Below are 24,393 nucleotides of genomic sequence, written 5' to 3'. Positions count from 1 at the left end.
AGACATTTGGGGAATGTGAAGAATATGGTAAGCTAGCAATGATAGTCTCTCTTGTGGCAGATAATCTCCAGCTCCAATGGACTACTGACCTGCTGTAAGGGAGGGCTGTCAAACAATCAGATTTTCCAAGGGAAGCTAGAGATAAAAATTTTTAGATCTTTCTAATGTTTAAATAGTGGCAACTAATTAAAACATTTCAAACAGTCTGTAGACCACTTATGTTTGAGCTACACAAAATATATTTTTGAGGCCACTCTGGGCCAGTTGGTGGCTGCGGTTATTGATGGTGTGTTCAGAGGTCAAGAGATTGACAAAAACTTTTCAGTAAAACAGGGCATGTCAGCTAGAGACCCAGATCATGCATGGACCCTCTTTACCACCTTGTTTTGCAATGTATTGAATTATATAAGAACTATTCTAAGTCATTTGAATTAAGTCACAAAAAATAAACCACTTTATGGGGGACCTACAGAGCACTGGATTTGTTGGCTCAGTTTATCTAAGAGCTTTTAGCACTTTCCTATGTGCAGGTGAAATGAGATGTCTTTTTCAAATGCCATTAAAATACATCCAGATGTTTGAATGCAAAGGTTAAACTTCTCAATGGGATTTGCTTTCAAATGATCCCTTTTCCCATCCTCAAAATTTATGCTGACTTAATATGGCTAAAATCTTTATAGTATATAGCATTCTGAAATATGACTTTGGGAATAAATTGTTTTAAGTACTTCACACAGAGCAGACATGCATTAATTTTGAACTATAGTTTCTTATATCTCCATGCAAAGGAAAACTTTCATTGAATGCCAAAGACTTCAGTTATCAATTTGAAGTCTTTTCTCAAAATGTTAGTTCACATAATGCAACTAAAGGAATACATTATCTTAGCATTTTATTCAGTACTGATGCTGGAAAGAAGTACTGATACTGATACTCAATGACTGAAAAATATGCAGAACTAACAAAATTATTTTTAAAATTAATAATAAATATAAGTGTTAAGTATGATTACTTGTGTATGTTATGGTTATGGTCAACTTCTATTCTGAAATAATGGAAATTTATATATTGTAATTATTTAGTTGTGAACATTTTCTCCTATGTGTAAGTCTATTTCTGTGCTCAACTTCAAGATTTTCTTTGTAATGAGTAAATATTCTAATACAAAAGACATCTTGATGTATAAATATTAGCGTGTATAATCATGGAGCACCTCTCACACTTATATCTTGATTTAGTCATCTTATTCCCTTACCACCATGCATATCGTTTGGCAGAGTTTGGTATTTAGTGGATATGAATCACTACGATTAAATTAAACTAAATTACATCCATTCTGTGAAAAAGAAAAATAAACATGTAAAAGCAGCAATTCAAGGGATGTATTTCATTTCTGAGACCAGTGTCCAAAGAAGGGAAAATACTGATCAAGATTTAGTTTCCAATGTTATTTTTGAGATGGTATCTAAATATTAAGAAAATATGCAGTTACTTCTAAGTTCTACAAATCAGAATCTGACAATAAACCAGTTCTCCGTGAACGTGCAAGTGTTAAACTGCTTCCTTGCTTTCATCTACCTTAGATTTTCACTTGACTTCTTGGACTCTGTTCACTCTTTGTACGCTCATATATATCGTAAGTTGATATTTTTCATCAATGACCGAGGGCCATTACCTCATTTTCTCCCATCTAGCTTCAATATAGTCATACATTCACAAATGGCTCAAGGAATTAAAATTTAAAAAAATCTAAAACCCTTGGAATCTGAAATTTAAGGCAATGTGCAAGTGAATGTTCCTTCATTATTTCCACATAAGACGGTACATCCTAAAGAGTCACTAATGGTAAAAATAAGCAAAACAGACAGTCATCTTTCTAGAACCCTTCTTCATGCAACCTCTCTTAAGCTCTTGACCAAACATTTACAATAGGTAAACTTTTGTTGTATTTCACAAGTGATCTGGGCTTCATAAATTCTCGTCTTTTCAGTGCTCCAATTTTGCCTTATTTATCAACTGATTTTTCTAGGGGTTGTTTAAAGTATGAGGATTGAAAAAAAACATTTAATGTCCGATCAACTTTATAAAATTTTAATATAAAATATTTCAATCTTTTCAGAAGAAATTTACATTGTCTTCTATCATATGCTAATTTTTATTATTTCTTCAACAAACAAACTCTGACCAATATATACTTCTATAAGATGTATATATTAAGGTCCTCAAAAGAGTTTCCAAGATTTTGGATTTCTATTTTAATTCCATGAACCATAAAATGTCTCCCTTTGGTGTGTTGCCTCATTCTTGCTAAAGTCACTTTTTAGATATTTTGATTAATCATGACAATCAAAATGTATGAGATGATTGTGTTTTCATAAACGTACTGCTTCTGAAGACAACGATATTAGTTTATAGAAAATAAGCAAATGTAGTTATTGTATTTGTGCGTAAAAGATTTCAGTGCCTAGCATAGTGTTAACTCTACCTTTTAAAATATACACAGTAGGTATTCGATACACTTATGTGTATATATACGTATATTGAATAAATACAGTGAAGAACTACATATTTAAAAATAATTTAAGTTTTCTGAAAACTTAATAACAAGGTAATTTATGGGATTTAATTCATCCAAGATAGCAAACTTTGCATAAAATGATTGGTATCATTCATATTTCTAGTTAGGAACATTGGTTTAATAATACATTTTTGGCTTGATCAGCTCTGTTTGATTAAATTTGGTATGAATTTTAGTGACACTGACTATGGTTTTGCCATGAAACCACTACTGTGAAATCATTCTAATTATTCTGACTCTGAGATACCATCAGTGAGTTTCGTATATTAAAAATGGTTCTGGTATATAATTTAAATAGTGGTCTTAAAGCTAAAATGTATATGATAAGCACTTTGAATATTTTTCCGATAGAAACTTAGACCATTATCAATAGAAACAAAGGTGGCCTCTCCTGTTGTTAGAGTAGTCTATATTTTTATATTTCACATTTTATTCCAATCAATTCATTCATACATACATATCTTTTAAAATAATTAATAACAGTACATTACACAGCAGGAAATTCTATTTTCTTGCAATTAAAACCAAAACCATATAAAAATACTGATAAAATAAGCCATTTTAGCTGAAAGATTAATTTTTCAGAATGATATTCCATTCCTGAAACTAGATTTATAAAGTAATGAATTCTTTTTTTGTGGGGAAAAGGAAGGATTTTATGATTTCTTGATAACTTTTAACAAATTGACTAAAAACACCCTCACATTTAATTCAATTTTAGATTTCTGACTAAATTTTCTCAAGGATGAAATAAAGCGGAGAAAAATATTTTAATTGGTGGAGGAATTGTAAGTGTATTAAAAAACCTACAAATGTGAATTTTGGCTGAAAAAATTTGAAAAATGTATAGGCGGCATATAATGCTTTAGTAACCATAGTTTTCATTAAAATTTGTAATTTCATTAAAATTACTAAGTCATTGGTCAATAGAGGTTACTTAGTTGCCTCTAACCAATTTTGTCAGTCATGTCTACCCAGGGAGGAAAGAAGGAGGTTGCCAATTATAATTCAAGTCTGCGTGTTGTACATTACAAAGTCAGTGGTGAAGACTTGAAAATGGATCTAATGGGTGGCTTATTAACCTTAAGAAGCAGATTTCAAAGTATTCTTACAAAAATAATGTTAAATCAGCTGGTTAAAAAATTTATTTTTTTAATGAGAAACTGTGTTTCCATTGCCTAACAACGACAAATAATTCCAAGATATCAGCTACTAAGAGGTTTTTTTTAATGTTATTTTTCCTATAAAGTTGATTTTATCTCAATATTTAGCAATGATAAATTCTATGAATCTTATACAAAACATTTATAAGAAGAACATTTGAGTGACCTTACACAATTTTACCTAAACATACAGATATGGTACGCAACGTTTTGCACACACACATTTAGACTCTTCTCTGTATTCACCATGAGTTATTTAAGGTATCTCTTGAGAGACTATTTTGACAACAAGGTTTTAAGCTAGCAGATAAGCTTCCACATTAGTCCTGTCCAGACACAAAGCCCCCGTTAAAAGAGTAAGAGAAATAGCAGTACTTACAGCACTTCCAGGTCCCGGAGAGCCCTGAATGCCCCATCTTCAATACAGCTGATCTGGTTGTAATCCAGTTGCCTGTTAAAAAGATTAGAAGAATATATGTAGAAGGGATAAACAGTAGCTGGGGTAGGTGATGGGAAGTTTCCTGAAGGGTCTATGATACCCTGGACACACTCACTGAAGTGCCCTCACAAACACACTCATCTGCTTCCGAATGTCATAAGCCATTCTCGCCTCTATGCCGCCACTGAAATCTCTTTTTGTTCTGAACTGTCTGTGCAAATAGCAGCCCTTGGAAAGCTCCAGTAAATAATAACTGCACCTTATATTAAATGCCATAGGAATGCAATTTCATTACATCAAGAAAAGCTATCCATTAAGAGCTTTCAGCGTCATCTTGCTGAAACAATTTCATTAAGGTAAAGGACTGTAAATCACTTAATGTCACATGCACCCCCTCAGTGACCTAACAGAATCCATTTATCAGAGAAGCCCAGCTGCATGTTAATTTCACTATCCTTGGCATGAGAGAGCAAGACTACTTTTAGGTTTCCTTCTTTTAAAAGCAGTTTTCCTTCAAGGACTCCAAATCGAGAAAGGGAACTGATGTCCCATACAGCTTGCTCTTATTCCCAACCAGAAATACACTTTAGAAAGCTAGTAATTGTTCTGTATTAAGTGTCACTATTCTAGTAATTCACATTCTTTATCATTATATGCAAATGCTCTGCATTGTAAATACAGCATACTTTTGAGTTAAGGAACTTCCAGAATTATATCGCTCTCCAGAAAATAGGTTTTTAAGTATTAGATAACAATTTTGCTTTTTAAAAAGATGCTAATTTTGGTTAAAGCCACTAAGAAACATATACTACAGGCACATCATAAAAACACTACCTGTATCTATGGTAAAAAGCCTAAAAGCTGTATCAGTGAAATTCTAAATAATGCATAATTGAAGTAAATGAATCTTCTCCAATATCTTAAGCACTTATTTGTTAAAATTCATAGTACAAAAAAAGAATGCTCCAAACTTGGTTATGTCTGCTTTTCCTGCTGCTTGTTCTAGAATTAAAATTTTCTTGTTCATATTGAGCCTTCTACTTGGTTGAAATTAACAGTGAAGTACTATATTGTATCTGTACCACACTCTTTTTTTTTTCTGAACAAGCAGTTGTTTAAATACAGTAGCTTGAACGTTAGAGATGTTATTATTTCAGTTAAAAAACTATTTTAACGTTTCACTTGAGATAGAAACAAAATGTTTCATGGAAGAGGCGAGTTTTCAGCTCTGCATGCACTGGGTGAGAGAATGTGGATGAACAGGAGTAAGATTATGATCGTAATACAAATGCATCCTGTCCTTGTTTCAAGTTCAGCATTCACTGAAAGGGCTAATTCATATTTGAGGTCTGTTCATAAAGAACCGTTTGAACATTTCTATAAAATAGCTGTTTCTCCCACAAGACTACTGAATAAAGGTGCAATGATTTAATCCAGTGACTTTCAGACGAGCCTCTTCAAGTTCCTTACTTTAGAAATTATGTATATAGACAATGTCTCATGAAATACACATCTCATTTATACGAAGATCTCTAGGGGACACAATCATACACAAGGCTACCTTGATGTCATGCAAATGGTACAATTTAGGACGTGCAATATTAACAAAGGTGCACCCCGAAGAAGATACAATTTTATTGCTTGTATAAGCCTTAGTTTATAAAACTAAAGTTTTCCCCAAATCATAGCTAACATCCATGCTATTATAATAGCCTAAATAATTTCTACTTATTAAGACATAATGCAGAAGCATTTTATTTTCTAAGAAGACTTTTAAAGTCTCATGATGTAATATGGCTGCTGTGGTTCCAAGAAAACACTTACATTCTTGAGCACTTTTGATTTTTACAGATTAAATTCATTTAACAATTAAGTTAATAGCCTTTTTTATTTTAAAGTGCTATATATATATATATCTACACTACTATTCTCTAACCTCTTGAACAATTTATCAAAGCCATTTAAATTAGTACAATGGCATGAAGTGTTACCCCTGACATACTACAAAAGAGAAATTGTTTCCAGACAAATTGGCAAAATCTTTTAATGCTATCAAATTTGCCTAATGCAGTCTCCAGGTTAATCTGTAAAAGGGTGAGCTGTATGTTTGCCCATATCTTATTATCCTTAGCTGTCAATGTATAAATCAATGCTGACACAGCTTCTTCTAAATCATGCACACAATACACAAAGGGGAACCTCCAGCATGCCAGAAAGCACTCAAGCAAACCTTGTCCTACAAGGAATGGAAGACCAACTACTTTCCTTACAGGAGCAGAAGGTGAGATGCTGCTGGAAACTTTGGTAATTTCATTGTTCTTTAATATTGCACATGGTTATATGCTTCTTCATATTCTTAACAGAAATCTAAGCCCTTACTGGTGCTAAAACATTAAGAATGTTTGGTTTCCATAGGACTGAGGTTTTCCTTAAAAGTTCTCTGAATACTGTTATATCTGAGTCCACATATTTCCTGAACATGAAGGTATTTCATGAAGTTACTCATATGAAGGGACAATCCAAGTTAAACAAGTGAATAATTCTTTCATCAATCTGTCAATTTTTTGATATTCAAAGGAAGGTTTACACAAAGTGTTGTGCTGGTATCACTGCTCATGAGAAAATCTCTCCCAACAGACCTTCATTTGTCTGTATATGATTCAAGATAAACAGTGTCAAAACTATGCAACAATGTAATTTATTTCAAGGTTTCTCGACTACTTAGCTGCACTCTTCTTGTTTCACCCTGCTCACTCCCTCCTCCACTACCTTTCAAGCCCTGGGTACTTCTGGCTTCTGTAAACAAGAAAGGATCTGTTCTCTGCCATACCTTTAGTGACAGGCTGGCCTTCTTTAGATGTGATTTGCAATTGTGCTACGAAATTATTCTGAATTAAGAAAATAGCCAGAGGAGACTTTTTCACTTCTTCAAAAAAAAAATTATGCTCCAACTATTCACTAAGACATAGTGTAAATTTGCAGATCATTAAAGACAGTTGGATGCTAAGGGCAGAAGTATCATAAGTGGTTTATTTCAGACCTTCAGCTGACCTAACTTAGCACATACTTTTGTGTCTTCTCCCTTATTTGCTGACTCCAATCTTCCCTTTGGCTTCTGTTCAAATTCCAAATTACCTCTCTATGTGATCCTTTGCTGTCCAAGTAAATTTGTGTTTTGAAGAACTGCTTTAATCTCATGGAAATGATGGGGTCAAGAATAACATTCATGACCTCGGCCGGGTGTGGTGGCTCATGCCTGTAATCCCAGCACCTTGGGAGGCCGAGGCAGGTGGATGACCCGAGGTCAGGGGTTTGAGACCAGCCTGGCCAACATGGTGAAACCCCATCTCTACTAAAAATACAAAAATTAGCCAGGCGTGGCGGTGGGCACCTGTAATCCCAGCTACACGGGAGGAGGCAAGATAATTGCTTGAACCCAGGAGGTGGAGGTTGCAGTGCGCCAAAATCGCAACTCGTGACATTGCACTCCCACCTGGGCAACAAGAGCAAAACTCCATGTCTTAAAAACAAAAAAAAAATTTCATGATCTCTCAGTATTAACATTCTTTTTTTTTTTATGGTAGGAGGTATATCTTCTGATGCCCTAGAATAACTCTAGATAGTTCATTTTGGTTTTTACCAGCGCTGGTAAATTTAGTCTCACATAATGCAGTGTGTCGATGGGCTCCATATATTAAGAGATACCACTCTATGCCTCATGTGCAAAAAGTTCTGAAGCTCATCTGATTCTCTTTAATACTAAAAATAATTTATCCTAGTTTCAAATTTTGATTTATTCTAGGTATGGGGGACAATATACAATGTTGCTAAATGTAAGTTTTAAAAATAGGTATATTAAATGACAAAAAGGTTAAACATTTGCTTACTTGGCATCCTGAAACAGAGATGCTAGTCCATCACTTAGGTTTTCTTAAAGAATTTCCTGTTTTATTCTTTTAAAATATGGATATCACACCGAGTTTGAATTACATATACAACACTTAGGTTAATAACTATATAAAACTGCAGTAATTTCAATTAGTGTGTTCCTACCCATAGCAAATTCATGTTTTACTGCAGCATCCAAGTTATAAGTTCTTATAACTAATAGGTTTTTTTGGCAAGAATTAGAAGACACATAAAATGTGCTTAACAATATAGAACATAACAATCTTTAATAATTTCTAAGTCAATCTGGATCTCTCAATGTCTCAACAAAATTATTATAACTATGCTCCAATTTTGTATTGTTTTGTTTCATTTAAAGTGCTAGAAATAGTTCACTTCATGTTCATATTATTATTATTGTAAGACAGAAAACTCCAAAAATTTAGTTGACTTAAGACACATCGAAATGGCTAAAATCAATATGAGGGAATAACAATTTTTCACTATTGTAAAGAAACCAAATAAAACATATAAACCACATGGGAGAAAAAGAATAAAAAAGCTGTACATATATGAGCGTGGTCTCTTCTTCTTTCCATATATGTATAAACTTCAAGTCAATACAAATGTCTATATATCAATATTTATGCCAATCATGCTTTTAAAGAGTAGCCCCAGATATAAATTATGATATAGAGTATAAGAATAAAAATTGATCCATATACATGTACATCCTTGACATAAGTTTCAGCAACTATATCCTTTACCTCTGCATAAAAGCACATCAGTATTAACTTCAAAACTGGTAAAGAAAGCAATTAAGGTATGGACCATTCTGAGGACCCCAAAGTAATTTACATTATGTGAGAATTTAATCCTTTACAATCTTTCAGGCAACAATTTGCTTTTCTCACAGGAATAAAGAATTTCAGTTTTTATAGGAATAGCCTATGGTATAAAGTTATATGTTTGTCAATTTGGGGGGAAGAAGCAACAGATAGCAGTAGTAGAGATGGGGAGGGAACCTGCTTTAACATCAATTGAGGGAAGGACAACTACACTGACATTAAGTCCTGGGAATTGTAAGTGAACTAATCAAAAGTGGTAGAAACTGAAAATGATAATAATAATTGCTAACGTTTAATGAATTCATAGCATATGGCAGGGTCTGTAGATACGTCATCTTATTATTCCTCATGATAACTTGGGAAGGAGAAATTAGCATCATCCGGATTTTGCGACTATGAGTCTCACAGAAGTTCAATAAGTTATACATGGTATGTAGCAAATAGTCTGTGAAGTTTTCATTGGAATGTAGATGTATGTATTGCCATAACTCCCTCTCAATACATAGTGACTCAGAAAAAAGACTCAGGAACTTTTTGTTCTCCAAATGGAGGTTTCAGCTAAATCAATGATTACTATGGAAGAGACCAGCAGATGAAAAGTACTATAGAATGTCAGAAAAGACAGAGATTACTCTAGGCTGATGTAGTCATGAAAGAAAGGAAAAAAAAAAAAACCCAAAACCTCAGACCCTCAAAAAATGGATAGAATCTAATTAGACAGAAAATAAAGTGGGTATTTCCTATGGAGGTAATGGGTCTATCAAAGAAGAGGCACTACAATGTTCACAGTGAATATCTGCAATAGAGAGGCCATTCTGGCTTGAGCAAAGAGCTTCTGTACAGATTGAAGGGAAGAAGGAGCTAGGAGCCTGGATCAAAGTCAGAATGCTAGGACTAGTCAGAATGCCTAAAGATACTGGATGTTACAGCATTTAATAATCATCTCTGCTCTTTCAGGAAAGAGTCTGTAATTCCTATAGATACTGTAGAACTAGGCAACATTCTGCCTAGTTCTAGAGTTTCTGTATCTAGTATACTATAGATACTATAGAACTGGCAACATTCTGCTCTATTCCCAGGGCTTTGCCATAGTGTCTATAACAAAGGTACTTTAAAACAACTTTTTAAATAAACTGAATACTTTTAAACCTTGTAGTAATAGATAATAAACAATGTTTTATGGGAAAAAATCTGGCAACCTTGTTAAAATTATCTAATGAGAATATAAACTAGAGGTCAAAATTCAATTAGCAGGTTATTATAAGAGTTCAGAGGTGACAAAGTGTACTGTTCAGTGTTAAAGATGCAAAAAATCAAAGGTCCATTCTGTCTCATAAGAAGATACAGCAGCCATGGCATGATTATGCCAATTCATATTTTGTAAGTATGTGAATTGGATTCCCAATTGCTGAATCAGACTATCTTGTGTTTTGTGTTATTTTGTTTTGTTCTAGAAGGCATTTATGAAGAAATATTGTTAGATTACATTTTTACATGACAAAATGCATTATTGAAGAAAAACTGCTGAAAGCACTCTGAAGACAAAGAAAAATGCAAAGATGGAGAGGTTATTGGTAGCAAACTTTGTCATAGTTGTTGGGGATTATCACCATTCATTGTGCTTTCAGAGGGAGTGCAACCAGGCAAAATACAGAACCATGGACAGTTCCCACAGTACTGATGGGGACATCTGCTGAGCTACTAATTTTTTTATATATATGAATGCCTGAGACAACCCCTTTTTATTTAGTTACATAGGAAATGAAGGTAAGTTTCATTTCAGAAAGGCAATAAAAGACCTTACCTTCATTTACTATCTATCTAAGTAAAAAGCCCTCCCTACAGGTTTGTTCAGAAGGTTCTATACCACACTGAAGACCTCTGGAATTTAAGAGTAAGGATAGCAATCCCTATAAATGAGAAACCAACCTACCATTTGCAGTCTCTTCAGCTTCAGGTTTACTGAAAATACTCTAGGAAAGAGCTAGGGGCATGGACATGTACAGCCGCAATCTGATATCAATGGATTTGAAATAAAATCCAGTGAACTAAACAGAAAAACTAACAGATTAAAGAAGACATTTTGCAATTATGACCTAACTTATATGACAAACCTAATGAGGTCTTGCATTTGCCTGGTAAAATTTACATACCCTCTTTTCTCTGTTTGTTACATATTGATTCTATATCAAGTGAGCAACCCTTGCTTTCTTATCATTAGGAATTATGTAGATGACAGTGAAAACTAGAAAACAGATATTTAAAATGAGAAAAAAATTAAAAATATGGTGAAATATGTAAGCATCTCTGTGTATCTGGGATAGAACTGTGAGTTTTCCTTCTATGGGTTCTAATGGAGCCATCGATACAAAACTTGAAAATGACACAGTTCCAGCAGAAAAACAAAATTTCTAACTAATGTAAATAGCTCTGTAACAACACATAGATGAACTCTCTCTATCCTGTTTGCCAAATCGTTTTATGCTAATAAATAATGTATTCCAAATTGTGCAACTTCTTTCCTAAAATGTCATAGGAATATATATATTTATTTTCCAAATGATATTTTTGCTTACCTAAAGAGAATCATACTGAATCATCTTGTGACTTAAAACCTTGTCTAAAAAGTAATGCATGTACAAAAAAGGATAAATACAAATATTTTCCCCAATATATTTTTTACCAAGAAGCATTTTGTTCCTGGAAAAGGATTATAAGACTCATGACAGACATAGGGTTAATGGAATTGAGATAATGCAAGCAAATTGGAACGATATATATTTATTTATGAAGAAAGAATAGTAAAGTTTGATTGGAATAGAGGATGCACTTTGTGGATGTATTGCAAAATTAAAGCAGCAGAAAGCAGGTGTGGTTTACCTCACATAGTACATTTAAAATATGTCCTTTTTGAATTTAATTAATTTAAGTAATCATATTGAACTCACTAAAAAACTAACGGTAAAGTAAATTAGATTTTGTTTTTGTGATGTGACTAAAAACTAGTGATCTAGGTAATTTTAAAGTTTATATATTTGTATCTTTTTTCTTTAATCCTAGGATAACTATAACTAAGAATGTTTTATCATAAAAACAAAAGACTTTTGAAATATTCTGGTACTTACTAAGTACTATAAGTTCTTCAAGAATAAGCTCACTATTCTTGGCAGTAAAGTGAGATTTAATTTTAACATTTTTCTAAATTCTCAATTAATGGAAATGCCTAATAGATACTTGAAAACAAATCAGTGGCACAATGTAACATGACCCTGTTCAATATTTGTTTAGAAGACAGCAAAGGCTTTACTGTATCAGTGTTAAGCCTTTTAAATATATATATATATATATATATATATATATATATATATATATATATATATATACACACACACACACACACACAGACACACACACACATTTCTAAAGCAATTTTTCCTAAATATTGGTTATATTTTGGTAAAGCATCAGTTGATAATGATATGCTATCAATACTTAATTCATATTTGTTTTGGGAGTTTAAAAACACAAATGTAAATCCTACAGAAATGTACCACCAGTGACCAATATAAACAGTATAATTTACTTGATATTTTCATATGATCTTGCTATTCTCACAGCATATCTCACTGTGTAAAATGTCAAGGGAAAAAGTAGTTTAAATTGTGGCTGGAGAAAATAAGGTAGCAAAATAAAATGTAAAAAAATTTAATCGAGTTAAGAAATGAATAGAGAGAAGCAAAAAAGTTATGGAAAGTCCTCCCTGGAGATGTTTAAGAGCAAGATAACTGTCCATCTGTTTAGAATAGTTTTAGTGTGGCTTGCCTGGAGGAAAGGGAATGAGATCTGCTAATCTGCAAAATTTCCACAGCATCAATTTCATATTGTTGGGATACCGCCTTGAGCATATTTAGCCAATCCACAAGATTAAAGCAAATGCTTTTAGTGAAAATCTTGTGAACACTGGAATTTGCTCTAAGGCCTGAATGTGGTAAATCCCATAAACCTGTTACAGTGCATCAGACTGGGCTTTTACATAGTGCTATACAAAATATGGCCTGGGCAGCTTCTTTTTTTTCTCTTTTACTCTCTGAATAACTCTGAACAGTAGCCACAATGGCATCATGCAGGGTTTTTCAACTTGTAAATGGACATACTAGCATGATACATGGGATGAAGTACTGTACCTTCTTCTTACACCAAATACTATTAATAATGCTAATATTAATGGAAATGTATTGAGTCATGACGATGACTTATGTTCACCAGTTTCACAAGAATAGGAATTAAATTTACCCTCAGTTATAATATATTTTACCAGATAGCCTTCGTAAGTTTTCATGATAAAACTAAACTTCATACAAACCCCATGAGATTGGAACTTTTTTTGAACAATGTAGTTTGAACTATTTTTTAATCTTAGAAAATGCCTTTTAATGTAAAATTTTTATAATATTGCAGCTGTGATACTAATTCATAAAATAAACCTATACATTCATTGTGATATTTTAATATTTCCCTCATTGTCTTTCACATTGTTACATGGAAGGCAATGAGAATAGTGGGAATAAATTGTTCTTTTGATCAACATCACTCATCATCCACATAGTTTCTGAAGCCCCTTTTCTTCTGTAGAAACATAAGCTTCCAAAGTTGAAATAATGTAGATGCCACAATACTCAGCTCCCCCCATATTCAGATCCCTATAATTCTTACCACTGCTGCTATTCAAGATACATACTGCTTTGCCTTTAAAAAACAGGGATGGCCAGGTGCATAATCCCAGCACTTTGCGAGGCCAACGCGGGTGGATCATTTGAGGTCAGGAGTTCAACACCAGCCTGGCCAACACGGTGAAACCCCATCACTACTAAAAATACAAAAATTAGCCAGGTATGGTGGTGGGCACCCGTAATCCCAGCTACTCAGGGGGCTGAGGTGGGAGAATTGCTTGAACCTGGGAGGCAGAGGTTGCAGTGAGCCGAGATTGTGCCACTGCACTCCAGCCTGGGTGACAGAGCGAGACTGTGTCTCAAAAAACAAAACAAAACAAAAAAAAAAAACAAACTGGGGTTGGGCACATTCCATCCCTTACATTACACACACACACACACACACACACACAGACTCCACTGCACTATGGTTTTACTCTTCCAATCTAACCATTCCCTGATAACTTCAAGCGATACTTTTCTGTTTCCTCAGCACCTACAGCCCCTGATAACTTCAAGCGATACTTTTCTGTTTCCTCAGCACCTACAGCCTTTAATGCCTTGTTCACAAATCAAGGTCTTGTGTATATTCATTTAGCACTTTCTAGTATATTTTCTTTTTCCATTTTGTAACTTCATGTCAAAATGACCCATAATAGAACAGTCATTTCTAGTCAATATTGCTAATCATTTCATGTTACACTTTCCTGTCTCCCCTTATGATGCATTTTTTAGGGTTAACTTTTAGCATTTGATTAGTCAAATACTTGCAAATGAAATACTGTATTTTCATAGCATTTTACTGTTTCGAAAGGTCTTTCATACATCTTCTTTCCCTAATAACCATACCAAACCCAAATAACTATTGTTTACTTTATAAAAGTAAAAACTGGCCAGGCACAGTGGCTCACACCTGTAATCTCAGCACTTTAGGAGGCTGAGGAGGGTGGATCACCTGAGGTCAGGAGTTCGAGACCAGCCTGACCAACATGATGAAATCCCATCTCTACTAAATACAAAAAATTGGCCAGGCATGGTGGCGAGTGCCTATAATCCCAGGTCCTCAGGAGGCTGAGGCAGAAGAATCGCTTGAACCCGGGAGGCGGAGGTTGCAGTGAGCTGAGATTGTACCACTGCACTCCAGCCTGGGTGAGAGAGCGAGACATCATCCTCAAAAAAAAAAAAAAAAAAAAAAGTAAAAACTAAGGCTTAATGAAGCTGACTAATTTGCTCATATCTGCAAGTCCAAAAAACAACAAAACATTCTGAGACTCCAGTCTTAAACTCAACTAACTGCATTAATAATTTAAAAAAACTCATCTAACTGCATAAATGATAATAAAAAATCTTTAAATTCTGAGAAAAAATTATGCCTGTGGGGGAGAAAAGATTTGAAAACTTTGCTAAATCAACATCCCATTAGATAGAACACTGACTAGCTTCTGTTATCTCTAAACTTTTGAAATCATATGTTTTAAGGATAAATACAAAATATATAAAGAAGAATCCTATCATGACTGACTGGTCCCTATTTCCATGCGTATCCTTAAATGTGGGAAGAGAGCCACTTGTTTACTTGGATTCCCTGAATATCTTTACTAAGAAGATTGAAAGCCACCTGTTTTAAGGAATTAGAGGTAATACTACTGTAAGACTGCAAATAGCATTACTAAGGGATGGTCAACTGCAGCTATTGCCGTATTTTTACAGCTAAGTGAAGGCAACTTAAGTAAGTGCTACATAGGAATTCTTGCACACTGTTCTGTCCAGGTAGATTTGAATGAACACTGTGTATCATTGAGTCTACCTGAAGACTTCTCGAAGCCCTAACTAGCAAAAGTAAAAAGAAAGCAAATAAAATCATATTAAATTGAGCACCCATAAAAACCTTACAGCCATAGTTTTAATGGCTTTATACACTTATACCTTAGAAGCCTGTAGTTGTCTGTCTTTACCTGTACATTTAGAAAGTGCAAGTTCAAAAAATCATTTACATTAAGGAGAAGACATAGAGGCCAAAATCTGTGGCTTTACAAACAGTTGTCTTCTTTGACGAGCGAAAACATCTGTCTTACTTTTGCTACTGAAAAAAAAAAAAAAAGGCATTGGATCCAACCATGGAGAATTCTGAATATAAGTTAATTCTTGAAAAAGTGCCTGCCCTGTTTATTACTAGCTAAGAAATATTAAATTCCTGACAGTTAATCTCAGCATACAGGGGCTTTTCTCCCCTACATTCCAAACTAATGTAAAAGCTAAGAAAAACATTTATGTCCTAGGATTCATAGTCTATCAAAAACCATCATTTTTAGAAGCTAATATGGTATTTTAAATTTTAGAGAGATATTGACATTATGATTGTCACTGAGATCTTAAATCTGATATGCATCCTTAGAAATAAAGGCACTTAAAAATGCTTATAACTGAAACACCAGACTAAAGATTTATCAAAGGAAAATATAGAAATGCACTTTCATTTTTTTAAAGTATGCTATAAATACATTCTTTCATGAGGATATGAGGGAAAGTGTAAGAAATACTTTCACACAAAGGAAAAGACATAATTTTGTCATTCTCATGCTTTTGGTATTTAATGCAAAGGGTGATCTTAAAACTCTGGAAAAAGCTGTAGCTCTAGGCTACAGGTGTCCCTAAGAAGAAAATATTATCTACTATTTCCAGAAAATAATAGTCCATATTCTCATAGCACTTCTAGTAATCTTGAAAATGGAACATGGCAGAACTGGCCCAACAATAAAACTAACAGTTTTATTTCTAATAAACACCAACAGCAACTGAAAACATAGTTACTGAAGTAAGCTGATAGAAAAAGTGAGGAAAAAACACAAATATCTGTGAATCAAATCACTTCACAGGTTTCAAAAGATTAATCACAAGGATTAAAGAATGAAGTTAATGATGGCTTGTTTCCAGACATCTTCTAAGTGAGCATCTCGTCAAACAGCTTGTGAAAACAATTGACAACTTACTGTTACAAGGTCTCCTACACAAGCATAAATATACACAGGGTTTTCACCATTTCTTTCTGACACTTTATTTAATATAAACTTGACTTTGAAAATAGATAATGACTTAAAACACTATAAATTTAAAAATAGATACTTACAAATTTTTTATGTCAACTGCCCCACGGAAAGCTTTCCTTGGGATTGCCTGAATTTGGTTTTCACTGAGATCACTAAAAACAACAACAACAAAAAGGATCACGTTAGAAAATATTATTTAAAGATTATTTTAATCCAAATGTTTGAGAAGTTATAGGACACCAGAAAAAGAAAACCCTAAAAGGATCATAATTAAATCCATAGCATTATATGCAGTTTCTAATATAAATATTTTATATTTCTAATATAAATTAAAAAGTTGGAATAATGGCTTCTTGAAGTATGCTTCTAGATCTTTAATTTCATGAGAAACTATAAAATATGGTACTTGTAAATTTAAGAGTCACTGTATCTGTGTAACAAAAACATTTCTTTAAAGAATAGTAAATTGTTCATAATTCAGTTTCAGGGGATTCTGAGGTTTTAGTAGTTTATATTTCTCTAACACCCCAGGCATAACTTATAAAGTATATAGGAAAGCAGCCTACTTAATTTCCCAGAGTAGAGTGGGTAAAAACTGATAAAACCTGGACAGTATGATTAAGTTTTCATAGCACTTCTAGTAATCTTGAAAATGGAACATGGCAGAACTGGCCCAACAATAAAACGAACAGTTTATGCATCAAATATTAATAGCAGGTTGATATAAAACCTTCTTTAAATAATTCTATTATAATCATAAAATAGACTGTCTATATTTGCATTTTAATTTAATTGAGAAATACATTTTAATCACTGAACAAAGCACTCTGAGCTGGAAACAGCAGTTTGTAAAAATCGCTCATCTCATGAAATGGATCATTATTTTTCCTTCAGAGAATTCCAATGCCAATTCTATGAGCTCACATAGTATTATTAGCCTTAACGAGAAGAATATAAATATACGTGCAAGAAATATCAATGAAAGCAGAAAATTATCATCTAGTTTTAAGTAATATTACCACATAGTAGAGTTGAAATAGCAAATAAAATAAATTATTAAAGCAATAATGATGGTATTAAAATTATCTTTAAAATTCTAGGATAACTGATGCTCACAAAGAAATACGAAGCTACTAACCACAGGTGCATATCAGATGAAAACAGAGCCATTTTCCAATATGAGAAGGCATATTGGACAGACTCATCCACATCCTCTCCCCCACTGCTGCTTATGATCTGAGTTTCTTGTTCATACATTTGTGGCCACGCAATAGAGAGAGAGAGAACTGGCAGATACAGAGATTTAGTGTGTGGTCTTGACCTTATTAGCACCAAGTTTTAAGCAAAGAAGAATTGCATTTATATCTCAATATCCTCAATGTTTTTTTGCCAAGCAATTCGTAAAAAAAATAAAAACTAGTCTATTTAAAGAGTAAAGGTCTGTAGCACAACAAATTATTTCAAACAATAAATTTCCAAAATGTGCTTATGTAGGAGTTAAGGCAGCCTTCCACTTCCTTAGTGATGTAGTGTGTTACTGCTTTCAATAGTTTCAGTATATCCCTAAGAGTATTAATCCTTTATTTCCTAAAAAATTGCTTATTTCTCCAGTTTGCCATTGATTTAGACTGACTTCCTTCCTTTGCTTAATTACATCAAGTTAATAATATTTAACAATATATATTTAAAAGCCTCGATGACAGAAACAGTGTTCAGAGAAGGCTACAGAACAAAGAGAAAGCAAAGAGAGATAGGAGACACAAAAATAAGAAAGTAATAAGAAATGAGGAAGAAAACTTTGCATTCAAGAAGATTTGGATCTGTTTACAATGCCTCCTGAAAACCATTTAGTAGTGTTTCTACTATTCTGTCTTCGCCAATTCCATGTTTTCTAATCGCTTATAATTTTCCACTTCAAAGACAAAAAAAAATGCCTCAAAGAGTGTGTAGATGAATAAAAACAGCAGAGGTGTTTGCTCCAGACTTTACCTGCTCCTAGGCTCTGCAGCCTTCCCCTTCCCAACAGCTGGGGCTATGCCATTCCCCACCTATAACCTCAGTTCTGCTCAGTCCCTAGGCACAGTTTTGTCTTAGAGTCATGGAAGTAGAGTGGGCTCGGCGGAAAGTCAGGGAGATGATTTTAGGTGGTTTGTAGAAAAAATTGTGAAATGCACAGTCAGAATGCCATTCCTTTTAAATTTGATGTTAGTCCTTCAAATTACCTTGACAGAATCCTAGGGCATCAAATAGCTAAATCCTGATAATAGAAATTTTTTTATTTGCAAAAGTGTTAGAGTGTCTTGCTCAGGGCCTCCTTATTCTCTTAAGGCTAATGGTTTATGTGTGGTTGTCCCCTGAGTAGATGGCTCCACAGGCCACACTATGGGGTCTCAGCTCTGATGCCAAGGATTAATTGTGGATCCCAGACTCCTTCAGTTAAGTGGGCCATGTGCACCCACAACAGGAGGAAGAAACTAACAAATTTTTAGTACCTACTACATGCAATAGTTGCTTTTTAAGCAGAAATTATTCCCTTACTTAAACTCTTATTTCCTTTATTCCTCATAACCACCTTGTAAAATAGATACTGTTTCTTGGTTTTAAAGGAAAGGAAACTGAGTTTCAGAGATGTTTGGTGTTCATGCTAAACAATGAGACAAATTGTTAAAATACATATGTGGAAAACATAGGTAAATATTTAGCCTAGATTTAGGGATTTCTAAAGATGATTCCAGGAGCCACTTAATCTCAGTATGTCCTTCCTATAGTCTGAAATTTAGAAGGCTTTTCCCTAACTCATCCTACCCTCCGACTTAATTGTTATTTGCAAAATGATGCATTAGACTATGTTTGAACAATGATCTACATTTTCTATATATAGTCAACTGAAGGTTAGCAGTTATTGCAATCCAACATACTGTTATTTAATATCTACTCTATGTTGCAAGGGCTACTGAGTTGGGTAAGGCCAATTTCCTGTCTTTAAGAATTTTCAAATCGAGTAGAGAAGATGAGGCGAATAGCCAAACAGAAGGATGAATAAAGTGAATTCAAAAAAAATACTGACAGTCAAAAAAAGCAAGAAAGCACTTGGAATAAGAAAAAAAAGATTATGTGAATGTGTCAACATATAAAAGCGGATGGGCAGGGGAGGAACGGCAAAAATCAGGGAATGGAGGTGGAAACACACTGCATTTTTTATGCCAGTAGTTTGTGGTCTGGTTTCCTAAGAGGGTACAACATATGCAGTGGAATAACAGGAGAAGGGGTGGAAAGGACAAATCAATGGTGCGCTGAGACATTACTGACAGCAGTGTATTGTTCTGTGAACTGTGTGGAATGAACAAAATGAGTCAGAACTACTGAGTCAGTGGGATGGAGCTGCCGAGGGAGGAGTCTGTAATTATATCACCAGGTAATAGAGTGTAACAGTGCGTTTCAGAGGAAGAAAATGGCTTGATTGGAGTTGATTATTTGGAAGATTAATCTGGAAATTGAGTTTCAGATTTTTTCATACCAACTGGGGAATGCATCCTTATTTCAGCAGACAATGATGTGGAGAGGAAGGTTATAGTCGGGAGGAGGACACGGGTTCTTCCTTGGATTAACTAAACTGGCAATGGAATTTAGGATAGATACATGGGGTCAAAGGTTCAAATTTAGTTTATTGAATTTGGAAGACTAGATAAAGACTTATATGACAGCAGGGGAAAAGACAGTGAGAACCTAAAGCAACCATCAACCATCAATTCACTGCTTCCTTACTCTGGGACAGCGCATGAGGCATGTCCACACTATAAACAGAAAAAATAGAGAAGACTAACAGTGATATTAGGGATGCATGAAGAACCAAAACTTAGAAGCAGACTGCAAGTAAAGATGGATTAGGTAAGGGACAGAGAGGTCACAGGGGTCACTTTGAAGTTAGATGAGAGAACCATTAACGAAGTTGGGAAATCAAAAGAGCAATTTGGAGTGCTAATTATGATTATGGTTTTGAATTTTTTTTTTTTTTTTTTTTTGAGACAAAGTCTTGCCCTGTCTCCCAGGCTGGAGTGCAGTGATGCCACCTCGGCTCACTGCAAGCTCCACCTCCTGGGTTCAGGACATTCTCCTTCCTCAGCCTCCCGAGTAGCTGGGACTACAGGCGCCCGCCACCACGCCTGGCTATTTTTTTTTGTATTTTTAGTACAGATGGGGTTTCACCTTGTTAGCCAGGATGGCCTCGATCTCCTGACCTCGTGATCCACCCGCCTCGGCCTCCCAAAGTGCTAGGATTACAGGCGTGAGCCACCGCGCCTGGCCTTGAAAATTTTTTAAATCTAGTTGGAGAGATGTGAGATATACATATATATATATATATACACACACACACACATATGGATATACGCACACACAAACACATATAAATATATCACAGTTTGAGGTCAATGAAGATAGTTTATGGTAAGTAAATTATGAGTGGTATCTGAGAAAGATAATCAAGGAGACAGATCAAAGAAGGAACAGTCATTGGCGGCTTGGTTGACCCAGGCCACCTTCCAAATAAAATGAGATCTTATGTGAAACTTGTTTAAAACTGATTAAGCTTGGTAATTCTCAGCCTTCAACGCTGGGGAAAGAGGTGGGAGGTGGTGGGTGGCAGGAATTGAAGGAGGGAGGCAGCCTGTCAGAGCAATTGAGAACACTGACTTCAGGGCCAGATTATCTGAGATTAAATTCTAGCTCTACCATTTATTAGTCATGTGACCTTGGGTCACAGTGCTTACCATCACTGTGCTTGAGTTGCTTCATCTATAAAATGAAACAATAGTAGTTTATATTTCATAGGATTGTTAGGTGGATTCAATGAGTTCATACTTTTAAAATGTTCAAAAACGACTTGGCACATAGTAGGGACTACAGAGGTGATGGTTTCATACATGTTATAATTATTCTACTTGGAGACTCTTTTATGTGCTCCTGAGTATACCTGCTAAATTCCCCAAAGATCATTGTAGTCGACGTGAGACATTTCTGGTGGGAGTGTACTGTTCTATGACCTGTGTGGAATGAGCAAAATGAGTCAGAACTACTGAGTCAGTGGGATGGAGGAGTTTGTAATTATATCACTAGGTAATAGAGTGTAAAAATGTGTTTCAGAGGAAGGAAATAGCTTGATTGGGGTTGATTTTTAGGAAGATTAATCTGGAAATTGAGTTTCAGAGCAGGCAGGGAAAATGGGCAGAGAGCTGTTATCAGTGTGTCAGAGAGTCAGTGGGTCACCAGTGAAGTAGGCAATGTTTTTAGAGAACACTACGTAATAAAGTTAGGAGTTATCATCTGGTGCAAATGTAAAATCTTCAATGGAAGTTAACATGGGGTCATCTCAGGGAGAACTTACAGCCATTCAAGTTTGCTGAATAAGCAAACAACAATGGAAAAACTGTTTGGAAAAGAGGAGCATGCTAACAATGCACAGGATTTTGGGGAGTTAGGATTGAAGACAAGAAAACTAGGTTAGTTTTGTTAAGAGGATACTGCAAATGCTCAGGCATGACACTACGGAATTTTCCAAAGAAATTAAAAATATTGAGCACCTTAAACTTGAAAACCTGGTTTATTCATTTTTTAAGATCACAGAGAAATGAGGGGAGCTGGAAAGGCTTCCCCATTCTGAAGCTCATCCCAAAGAAAAGATATGAAGAATGGTGAATGTAAGCATCTTCAAATAGGAAAGGTGTTAATTTCCGGTATTTGACCGATTGGAAAGACACAGGCCTCCCAGAGCCAAGTCTGAGAAGTGTCTTACTGGCCAGTCAAGAAACCATGTAGATTACCATTTTAGACCCTCCCCATTCTACTATATCCAGTTCATTCCCAAAACCACCCCAGCAGTGTCCCCAGTCAAGTCCCTTTCTCCATTCTCCACTGCCATGGTCACTGGTAGAAACCTCATCAACACTCTTCATGGATGACTGAGACTCCAAACTGATTTCCCTGCTTTGACTTATGATTCCTTCCAAGGCATCTCCCACACTGGTACCAGAATTGTATTTCCAAATTTGAGTTTATATCAAAACACACCTTCCTGAAGTCTTCTCATCTCAGTTAAGGATACACCATCCATACTGACATTCAGACCAAAAACTCTGGAGTTCTCACTGACATATCACAATCTTCTACAATCTGCGTCCAAACCACTAGCAAATCCTCTCAGCTCTATTTTCAAAATATATCCAGAATCTGACCTACCTGCACGTCTAGTCCCCTGATCGCACCTACCATCTCATCTTGTCTGAGTTACCTAATAGTCTCCCAACCATCTCTCTGCTTCTGCCCTTGCCTTCTTAGAGCCATATCTTGTCACATTTCTCATGAAAACTACAGATATCTTGCCTCATTACAAAGGAAAGCTCAAAGTGTCATAAAGGTTTACAAATTCCCCCCAAAATCTGATCAGCACACCCTTTTTGACCTTATCTATTTTTACCCTTTCTTTCACTCTCTCTATTTCAGCCACATTGGCCTCCTTAGGGTTACCTGCAAACTCTCATTCTCTTACTTCAGGATCTTCCTTGATAACTGCTGTGCCTCTATTTCCACCTCATTCCTTCACTCATGAATTTCATGCTCTTAATTCACCTTTTATATGATCTTCCATATCGTTCAGCTTTTGCACATTCTCTTTTTGCCTCAAGCACCTACTTCCTATCACCATGAGATGGAGAGTTAAACATTGTTCAAGACGCAGACCAACTCCTCAGCTGAGCCTAGTGCTAAAATCTCCATAACCTGTCAACTATGTGATGCTGTGCAAAGTACTAAGCCTCTCTCTCCATTTGCTTATCTGTAAGATGAACTCATATTAAATATATCTTAGAATTGTTTTACCTAGTTACAAATAAGGTTTGTATTAACAATATAAATTAGTGTTTACATTATTAGATGATAAAATTATTGCAGAATTATTTTCATTATTGGGGAGTCCCTTGTTCCCTCTTTTGAACTCTTAAGGTGACTTGTGCTGTTACTTAGTAAAATTCTGTAATTTAAGTTGACATTTTTAGGTTCCACATACAAGTGAGATCATGTGGAATTTGTCTTTCTGTACCTGGCTTATTTCACTTAACATGATGTCCTCCAGGTTCTAAAAAAGTTGATCTCATAGAAGTAGAGGTTAAAATGGTGCCTACCTGATCTCATAGAAGTAGAGGGTAAAATGGTGCCTACCAGCGGCTGGGGCAGTTAAGGTGAAGCGGGCTGGGGAGATGTTGGTCAAATAATAGCTATTTACAATTACATAGGAGGAATAAGTTCCAGAGATCTATTGTACAGCAGGATGACTATAGTTAATGACAATATACCATATTCCTGACAAACGCTAAGAGAGTGGATTAGGTTCTCAGTACAGAAATGATGACTACGTGAGGAATTGATTTGTTAATCAGCTCACTTAAACATTCCACAATGTATATATACTTCAAAACATCATGTTTGCAATGAATATCTACAAATTTATGTTAATTTTTAAAATAAATAAATTTGAAAAAATAATTTTAATTGAATTCCTTTCCTAAATAACTTTCTGTCCTGTTAGACAATATGATAAACAAAGGCAGGGATGTTAACTCATCTTATTTCTGCAGAATTACTGGCATGTGGTACACCATCGCCAAATGTTTGCGCAAGGGAGGCAGGGAAAGAAAAAGAAAAAATATTTATGGCCAGGCTCAGTGGCT

The 24,393-nt window shown here is 34.9% G+C and overlaps 1 protein-coding gene across 4 annotated transcripts in view; it reads right to left on the bottom strand.

Moving 5' to 3' along the window:
* The window catches only part of SLIT2 (slit guidance ligand 2), a 368,351-nt gene that overhangs the window by 135,918 nt on the left and 208,040 nt on the right, over window positions 1–24,393 (bottom strand). For all 4 annotated transcript variants that reach the window (XM_019025924.4, XM_019025925.4, XM_055385658.2 and 1 more), the window contains exons 5-6: window positions 16,753–16,824; window positions 4,121–4,192 (exon numbers count right to left, since the gene is read on the bottom strand). In XM_019025924.4, coding sequence (XP_018881469.1) covers window positions 4,121–4,192; window positions 16,753–16,824 — 144 coding nt within the window. The remainder of the gene's footprint in view (window positions 1–4,120; window positions 4,193–16,752; window positions 16,825–24,393) is intronic.

The sequence above is a fragment of the Gorilla gorilla genome, chromosome 3, assembly GCF_029281585.2.
Source record: "Gorilla gorilla gorilla isolate KB3781 chromosome 3, NHGRI_mGorGor1-v2.1_pri, whole genome shotgun sequence".
In the NCBI taxonomy this organism is placed as follows: domain Eukaryota; kingdom Metazoa; phylum Chordata; class Mammalia; order Primates; family Hominidae; genus Gorilla; species Gorilla gorilla.
The sequence above is the reverse complement of the archived record's forward strand: the minus strand, read 5'-3'. Positions and strand labels throughout refer to the sequence as shown.